Raw genomic sequence first — 9,149 nt, 5'->3', positions numbered from 1 at the left:
TTAAAGCTGTTTTGCCTCTCTAGTTGTTACTGCGGTTTTCTTTTTAGAATTCGGCCATTCAATTTCGTTTGAGTCGAGTCAAATTCCTTTTGCACTCTGTTCAATTTAGCGTATCGTCATTCTTTTTTCGTGACAAACACGCCTCAAGAAGCGTCTGCGAATTCGAATGCTGCTTTGATGAATTGTTTAATTGAAGGATTATTTTGTGTAATCGAATGACGCAACATTACGTTTGACTAATCATAAAACGAAAACGAATGACCCTTTTCAGTGTAGCATTCGATTTCTCGCGAAATAGAATAGCCTGGTGATTAAATTCGCTGCTCATTTGCCGAAGTTGACCTAGAAAACCTATATAAATTAATTATTTATTTATTGTCACATGAAACATATACAATTGTACATTGACACAGAATCCGGGTCAAAGTGACACAAAATCCGGGTCAAAGTGACACAGAATCCGGGTCAAAGTGACACAAAATCTGGGTCAAAGTGACACATAATCCGAGTCAAAGTGACACAGAATCCGGGTCAAAGGGACACAAAATCCGGGTCAAAGTGACACAAAATCCGGGTCAAAGTGACACAAAATCCGGGTCAAAGTGACACATAATCCGAGTCAAAGTGACACAGAATCCGGGTCAAAGGGACACAAAATCCGGGTCAAAGTGACACAAAATCCGGGTCAAAGTGACACAGAATCCGGGTCAAAGTGACACAAAATCCGGGTCAAAGTGACACAGAATCCGGGTCAAGGTGACACAGAATCCGGGTCAAAGTGACACAGAATCCGGTTCAAAGTGACTGATCATAAAACGAAAACGAATGACCCTTTTCAGTGTAGCATTCGATTTCTCGCGAAATAGAATAGCCTGGTGATTAAATTCGCTGCTCATTTGCCGAAGTTGACCTAGAAAACCTATATAAATTAATTATTGTTTTATTGTCACATGAAACATATACAATTGTACATTGACACAGAATCCGGGTCAAAGTGACACAAAATCCGGGTCAAAGTGACACAGAATCCGGGTCAAAGTGACACAAAATCTGGGTCAAAGTGACACATAATCCGAGTCAAAGTGACACAGAATCCGGGTCAAAGGGACACAAAATCCGGGTCAAAGTGACACAAAATTCGGGTCAAAGTGACACATAATCCGAGTCAAAGTGACACAGAATCCGGGTCAAAGGGACACAAAATCCGGGTCAAAGTGACACAAAATCCGGGTCAAAGTGACACAGAATCCGGGTCAAGGTGACACAGAATCCGGGTCAAAGTGACACAGAATCCGGTTCAAAGTGACCCAAACATAGGTCAGGGCCAACAATGTTTCCACGTTACGAGATAGTGATGTCTTGGACCAAGACTAGGTGCGTGCTAACCAGACTGTTGTGTATGTTGGCACAGCTCATATGTTTGCTGCCTAATTCTGCGCGAATGAAAATTCGCCACAAAAACATCTTTGAAAGGAAACACCCTCTTTTGTTCACAATCTTAAAATTACAATTTCATGTTTTCTATAGACGATGTGACCTATGTTTACATTCAAACCGCCCTCTTTTGACAAAACACTGGATATGTCATGTTTCACCGGGCAAAAAGACGCGTATAGTCATGGTAAGATTGCATACACTTTCTAGCTGGCTGCCAAAACACAAAGGTTTCGCCTGGCGGTATGCGCGCGAATCATGTTATGGTTTTCGAGTGACGTCAGAGGTCACATCGTCTATATAGGGAACGCGTATAATGCGTTTCTGTATGTTGGTCATTATTTTGGGGCACATTATGGTAAACCAAAATAAAAGTGTTGTTAAGCCAAGTTAGCTTGCACATATAGCTTGCATATTTTGCACCGTATTTTACATGGCAGGTGTAATGTTTGTGTATAAAAAAAAAAAAATACAATTCCAGATTAAAATCGTTCGATGGTTTCTTGAAAATATCTCTTTGAAAAGGGGGTTTAACGTTTTTTTTTTGCTTTTTTTTTATTTTATTAATTGCCGGTTTTTCTGCATGAATTACTCCACTTTTACTCCTTGAGTTGATGTCTGATGACTGCGCACACTCATGGTGTTAAATATGCATAATGTGTGTATTTCAATATTTATAAAGGTATAGTAGTGCTATAAATTAGTAATTTTTAAATGATGTAATCGAAACTCAACCTCAATTTGTTTTTTGAAAAAAAAATCACAACCTACCGTGACTGTTAGAAAAAATATATTTTCACTTCATTCTTAAAGGAACACGTTGCCTTGCATCGGTTGAGTTGGTTTTTAAAAAGAGTTTGTAACCGTTTGCTATAAAATGTATATGGTTAGAAAGAGGTTTTAAAAGTAGAGTACAATGATCCACACAAATTGTGTTTTGATGGCCAACCATAAAATGAGGGCGCTCGTCAATAATCAGCGCATCAACTGTAACATGATGTATAGTATAATGTAAAGTTGGTTGTTCAAACATGTCAGTAATGCTCCTCCCGATCTGAGAAGAAAGTACCACTCGCAAAAGTAGTAAAATATGAAACAAATTTTCCAAAATCTGTTTTTGGCATGCCTGATGTTCTCTGTAGCTACATCAACGAAAATACGAGTTGGTGTGATCCTGTCCCACATAAAGACACATATCCTCGGTCAAGCGCGTCTTTACCCGGCACTCGAGGTTGCTCAAGAGACCATCTCAAGCCGTGTCCAGAGCGGGGACTACGCAAACTTCTCCATCGAGCTGCAGTTCTCGCCCACGGGCTGCTCCAGGCCGGTTGAATTTAGCCTGGGAGTGGCCGCTCATTTCTACTTCGATGACGAGATTGCAGCTCTCCTCGGTCCCGCTTGCAGTAGCGATATGGAGAGCGTTGGGGACTTGGCAGCTGCACTGAACATACCAATTTTCTCGCCGAGTGCGAGCAGCCACGGGTTGGACAACAAGGGGAGGTATCCGACGCTAACGCAGCTGGTCTTCAAACCCAGCACGATGGCGGATTTCCTTGGGAAACTGTTCCTTCTTTACGGGTGGGACTCGTTTGTATTGCTTGGGGTTTCGACTGGATACCACTCCCTACCGACCGCAGCAGTGGAAGACGGTATGCGTGAGCTTGGGATTAGATCGTACGTTATTTACATCGATGAGGTGGAAGATTTCAATGCTACTTTAAAGGAAGCATCTCTAATAAGCCGGAGTAAGTAGAACAACTTCATACTTCTGTTGTATCTCTTAAACTGTCTGTATTAATTTGGTAATTACTTTTTGTTATGGCAAAAAAAAACTTACGTGGAAAGAACTATAGAGCAGCTTGCACTCTCTTAATGTAAAAGTTAGAGTGAAAAACCACTTGTTTTGTCCGCCATACCACTCTTGCAAAGAGCCATATGGCGGACAACTCCTTTTGGAGTGAAAGATGGGTACTTTCAACTCGATTAAGAGTGGAAATTCGTTCCAATTCCACTCAACAGGAGTGCATGAGACTTATTGATTTTCACTCTCAAAAGAGCGGAACATTTCCTTTTCAAAGCACTGTTGTGTATTTTACGTACAGTAGGATTACAAATTCCTCCAGCCGTGCTCTAACTCGTTTACGGGTTACGTAACTATTTCGTTATATAATTTAGCTTTCTGCCTTTGTTAATGGCAGTTGGTTCTTGGGCGTGACGCCGTCAACATTTCCTACACATTCCATATTTCTGCTCAACATGTAGTTTAAAAAAACCTCTGCACCCAGAATTGATTTGTCAACTTGTTTATTTCGTTTGTCCGTCATGGTACCTCCACTGCTAAAAACATAATACGACTGTGCGGTTATGGATAAATATATCACTTTTTATCTCGAATTCGGGGGTGAGGGGGTGCAAATATATATATGAACAAATTTGTAGAGTGAAAAATGAAAAAAAAAAGATGTCTCCACATATATTTGAGAATGTTTGTTTTTGTGCACCTGTTTACATGGGGACTGTTTATAGGCCTTTTGCAAAGCAACCGTAAAATGGTTTAAAATTGTTCGTGCAACACGAAGACATTTGGCAATGCATGCCTCTGGGAAAGTCACATGCCTCTGGGAAAGTCATCACTTGTAACACTGCATTGTATTTTCATTTATTTGTTTTATCCCCGTCTCATTCTGAACCACCCCCTCCCAACTCCCTCTCTGTTCTCATATGATATGAAGCCTCCGTATAAGTCGCCGTGTTCAAACAACTCTTTTACGTCTTGAACGCAAGTCATGCAGGCAACATCCAACAATGGAAGAGCACTTACGGGTAGCACAAGGGCCTCCGGAGATGCACAAAATCATATTTAAATGACCTCAATTCGATTCAACTTCATTTTACTACTCCCACTTTTGTTTAGGGAGATATACCCGGGGGGTACAGAAAGATGCTATCACACACAAAACATAATATGACCGCCGACATAGATTAAAAATCTGGGGCAGGCTAAGATTAATTATACTTCACTTGACTAAAAAAATATATATACAAAAAAAAGACCTTCCTTTAAAAAGGTTTTTGGAAAAGAACCAGTTCAAGGTTACAGTGTAATATAGAGCAACACTTGTATAAGTGTTACGTGGGGATACACCATCGACAAAATCGTTCAACTACTGATACGTGAAGATCACCAAGTAAATTTCCTGTTAACGGGTGTCCCAAAGGTGTCCTATGATTTGGGAGACTCAATTATTCAAACCAACCAGAAGTTACCCTTATATTCAAACGGTGGTGCTCAAAAGCATACCAGTAAAGTTAGTTTGATATTGGATAATGGACATAGGTTTGTACATTCACTGTACAAAACCACGTGAATGTCCAATGTCCAATATTGTGTATGTCAAAAATTCAATATTGAACCTAACTTTACTGTCATCTCCAAAGCAGCCAAAACGCAAGGCGCGTCGTGTCATCGTTTCATGCGGTCGTGCCCTACCGTCATCCATCCGTCATTTTTGTTGCTCGCTTAAAATCATTACACATTGGTGAATCGGGTAATACACAATTAAAGGGTATATGTACTTTTGTCCTAACAAAAAACACAATTTCCACAGATTTACATTCAACTTACACAGTTTGAAGATTATGATAGTAGAAAGCTTCCCTTGAAAATTTACTTACTTAGGTACTGTAGTTTTTGAGAAATGAGTAAAAGTAATAATTTTCGTCTCAGTTTTAGCATGTAAAAACGTATTTACCAGTTATGCTATGGATTTGGTATTATATCATAACTGGTTAAGGGGATTTTACATGCTAAACAAAATGATTTTGTGACTTGTTTTACTCATTTCTCAAAAACTACACAATCTTAGTTAGTAATATTCAAAGGGAAGCTTTCCACTATCATTATCTTCAAACCCTGTAAATTGAATGTAAATCTGTGGACATTTTGAAAAAGTACCCGAATCCTTTAAAGGCACTGCGCAGGATTTCACGAAACGCTAGAATTTGTCCTCTCTCGAGTAAGGACGAGTAACGTAGGACGGGTTCTATAATGTCTATGGATACGGAACCTAACTTCGTCCTATTGTCGTAGATTAATCACAAGTTAGGAAGAGTTTGGTGAAATCAACGGCAGTACACACTTGGTACGTCAAAGACCTGTATTCTCACTAGGGTATCCACACATATGCGTAATCAAACCTGTGAAAATTGTGGCTCGATTGGTCGTCAAGGTTGCAAGAGATTAGTTAAAGTAAAAAAATACAATTGTTATATTTCTCCGTGTTCTTCCAGATGCGTAATAGGAAGCTTCAGCTGAAGTGTTTTAATATTTTAGTGAGAAATTACCTGTTTCACAAAATGTTTCACAATCTTTGATACTATCACCAGCTCTCCAATGCTCGTTACCTAATAAGTTTCTATGCTAACAATTATTTTGAGTAATTACCAATAGTGTTCAGTGCATTAAATGGCCTGTTTACAACCATTTCGTTGTTGTTGTCTTAATTGGATACTGTCACGCCACCCTCATAATGCGAATTGTAAATCATCTTTTGGATGACTGGCTTGTGACATTGCTATAGCATACCTTTCCTGATTGCGACAGTTCCATATTCACTCGTAGCAAGCCCTATTAAGCAAATAATGGTATTAAACATTTCACCATTGGCAGTGGCGAGGTGAAGATGCGCAAACTTTTAGTTCATAACAATTAATGTAGTTATTTTCATCTCTTTTCCTTTTGTTGAAATAATGGACCCTTCCCATGAAATATGCTAATCACATTCACGCATGCGTACAGACCATGTTGGTTGGCAAACGCCATAGAGTTGTGCACTAAGTAGACGCGCAATCGCGTCTGCGTCACGCACCCATTAGCCGTGTACAAAACAGCGCGATGTTCCCTCATTTTGCCAACCAAAACGTTAGTGCGTACGCGCTATGTGCAATTTACATATTTCTAGGGAAGGGTCTATTATGTAGGACACATAGTAGGACATTTTTGCTGTTTCCCGTGGGGGGGGGGGGGGTGGCGGTGGGGGAGGGGAGTGGAGGGGAGGGGAGGGGAGGGGAGGGGAGGGGAGGGGAGACTATAAAACATACTTTGTTAAAACCTTGTGGTTTTTAAGATAGGGGACGGCTCACAGTCGATTCCTATTTTTGTTTTTTTATTCACGGGGACAAGGGATCATATGCATAGGTTTTTCTTTCAAATTTTTAAAATTATTGTTCATGGCCTTACATTTCGACTTTTCTAAAAAAAGCTCTAAGAAAGACTCCATTAGAAATCCGAAACTTCTTGAGGCCGTTGCAAATTTTTGTTCAAGCTCTGTCTTCCTCCAATTCGATTTAGAACAGGCTTAACTATTTTAAAACATAAATATTTGGGAAATTGTTAATGTGAAAGAAAAAACGAGATGCAGTTTTAAATTACAATTTGTTACGTCTTTATTTCGTTATCAATTTTAAAACTCATAACATTCTAATATCATTCTCAAGGTCACGTAAACACATGATTGAGGATGACTCCAATATATTTCCATCTTTGTGTATTTAAAGGAAAATTACCGAGTCGTTTTTTTTTTTCTAACAAAACAGTTGCTGGCGGTGTAAGCACTTGATATAGTCCACCATATAAATATACTTACAAACCTGTTGAAGCTTGAGATCGATCGACCATCTGGGTCTGAGAAAATAGTGGAAAAAGACAGCACATTAATTGGCATGATTTAAAAAGAAGAAAAAAAAAAAAAAAACGCTCACTGATCGATGTACTCCAAACTTGAATCTGGTTTGTATGTGCTTCTCATCAAATTAAGGCATTTCAGACAGGAATATTTCAAGGAATGTTTTCTACTGTCATCATTAGACCGTGTAAGTTTGTTTTACAATATTGAGTGGCTCAGAGTGGAATGGGAGGAATATTATCGCAAGGTAAAATTTGGAGTGTTCCATTTCACGAGGCGAAGCCGAGTGAAATGGAACAGTACAAATTTTACCGAGCGATAATATTTCTTCCATTCCACGAATTAAAGCAACTCAATATTTTGTTGTATATAACTGACATATAGATCCTTGTCATTTGATGTATTTTAAAAGTATATAACATACAAAATCACACAAATTACTGACAACCCAAAATCATAGCGCCGCGTAGCGGCAACAATGCACAAATCCGATCACAACCTTTTGCACAGGTGCTCCTTTGTTTTAGCAGCGGCGCTTTACTGCTAAAAAACATTGGGAACAAGGATGATCCTAACTGTTGAATGGGAAATGCTATTCCCCATGGGCGAATAGGTCTTTTTAACCGCTGGTGCGGATGGGAGTAATAGTGAATGTCACGTGAATTAAGTTCCACCAATCAAATAACAAGGATCTGTATGTCAGTTATATAAAAGTACATAATATGTGATCGTAGACGGTTTTTTTTTCTTACCAATTCTGTAATGTTCCTTGATTGCCAGTTATAGTTATCAGTGCCAAGGGTCACCTCGTTCGCAAGATCATGCTGAGCGCCTACAACCTCGGACAAGTAGGTGTGGATTACGTGTTCTTCAGCTATCAACCGTTTAATAACACCCTGAACTTTGGGAACGATGCGTGGCGACAGGTTAGTAAAACCAGTGCTTTCATTCACAGTGGCTGTTAATTGAGCAAACCCTTTTTAAGACACTGGACACTATTGGTACTCAATTGTTAGCATAAAAACTTACATGGTAAAGTAGAGCTGTTGAACATTGTGAGAAACGGCTCCCTGTAAAGTAACGTAGTGTTTGAGAAATGGTAATTTATGGTGAGTTCAGGCCCGAAGACTTGTATTAGTTTATAAGGTAACTGAAATAACCAAATTATGTGCAACAGTTTTTTTTTTTTTTTTTTTTTTTTTTTTCCATAGTGCTCTTGCAGCTTCGATGATCAATAGAGTCAACATTTTCACAGATTTGCTTGTTTACGCATTGGTTGAAATACACCAAGTGGGAATACAGGTCTTTGACCCCCCAAAAATGTGTCCAGTCGTCGATTTCACAAAGAGTTAGGAGTAGTTCTAACTTAGGACTAGTCTTAGGATATATTAAGAACATAACGCTAGTCCTTAAGTTACAACGAGTAACCTGTCCTACCTCAAGATAAACCTAGTTATAACTTTGTAAAATCCACCCCAGTGCATTTCTAAAAGCAATTATGGAAGACGTTTCAGGATTTGTAAAAACCTTGGCGAGCACCCAAGGGCAGAACATACTTTGTTTGGACAGAACATATCTTGTTCTCCTCCATTACGCTGTCTGGCTTCAAAAGATGCGTTAATATCTGAACAGTTCTAATACAAAGGTGCATGGCCGAATTTTTGCTGATTTAACCCGTTAATTTTTTGCTGATTTAACCCGAAAATGTATTCCAAATTTGATCAAGCGCGATGCATGTACAGAACCAGCAACTCGGAATAATTGCACTTGACTACACAAACAAACTCTCGCAACAACATTGCGCACATTTTGTCACAGAATCATGAAACCAATGAAATGATTTTGAAAGTTAATGGCTGTAGAAAATAATTAAATGCTCTTAATTTTTACCGAATCTCAAATAAAATATCGTTCAAGGACAACCCCCCCCCCCCCAAAAAAAAAAAAAATAAATAAATAAATAAATAAATACATAAATAAAATACAAAATACAGATTACGGCCAAAATCTGACTGCAACAGTGTTGAGGGT

General features: G+C 39.0%; 2 protein-coding genes across 3 annotated transcripts in view; both read left to right on the top strand.

Annotated features, from left to right (window-relative positions):
- The first annotated feature begins 2,563 nt into the window (after window positions 1–2,563).
- On the top strand, window positions 2,564–3,187 carry LOC139937325 (receptor-type guanylate cyclase gcy-18-like). Its single transcript, XM_071932428.1, has one exon. The coding sequence runs from the start codon at window positions 2,564–2,566 to the stop codon at window positions 3,185–3,187; it is 624 nt and encodes a 207-aa protein (XP_071788529.1).
- Window positions 3,143–9,149, top strand: part of LOC139937270 (atrial natriuretic peptide receptor 1-like) — a 33,606-nt gene continuing 27,599 nt past the window's right edge. Inside the window, exons 1-2 of one of the 2 annotated variants that reach the window (XM_071932370.1) lie at window positions 3,143–3,179; window positions 7,899–8,044. In XM_071932370.1, coding sequence (XP_071788471.1) covers window positions 7,940–8,044 — 105 coding nt within the window. In that variant the 5' untranslated portion in view covers window positions 3,143–3,179; window positions 7,899–7,939. Of the gene's footprint in view, window positions 3,180–7,898; window positions 8,045–9,149 lie in introns of those variants that run through there. The other variant, XM_071932369.1, reaches the window with a different exon arrangement.

Source organism: Asterias amurensis, chromosome 5, assembly GCF_032118995.1.
Source record: "Asterias amurensis chromosome 5, ASM3211899v1".
Taxonomy (NCBI): domain Eukaryota; kingdom Metazoa; phylum Echinodermata; class Asteroidea; order Forcipulatida; family Asteriidae; genus Asterias; species Asterias amurensis.
Note: the sequence above shows the minus strand (reverse complement) of the source record. Positions and strands in the feature narration are given on the sequence as shown.

Bases quoted from the DNA above. Each gene is read 5' to 3' on its own strand.
- LOC139937325 (XM_071932428.1), top strand. From the start codon at position 2,564: ATGTTCTCTGTAGCTACATCAACGAAAATACGAGTTGGTGTGATCCTG.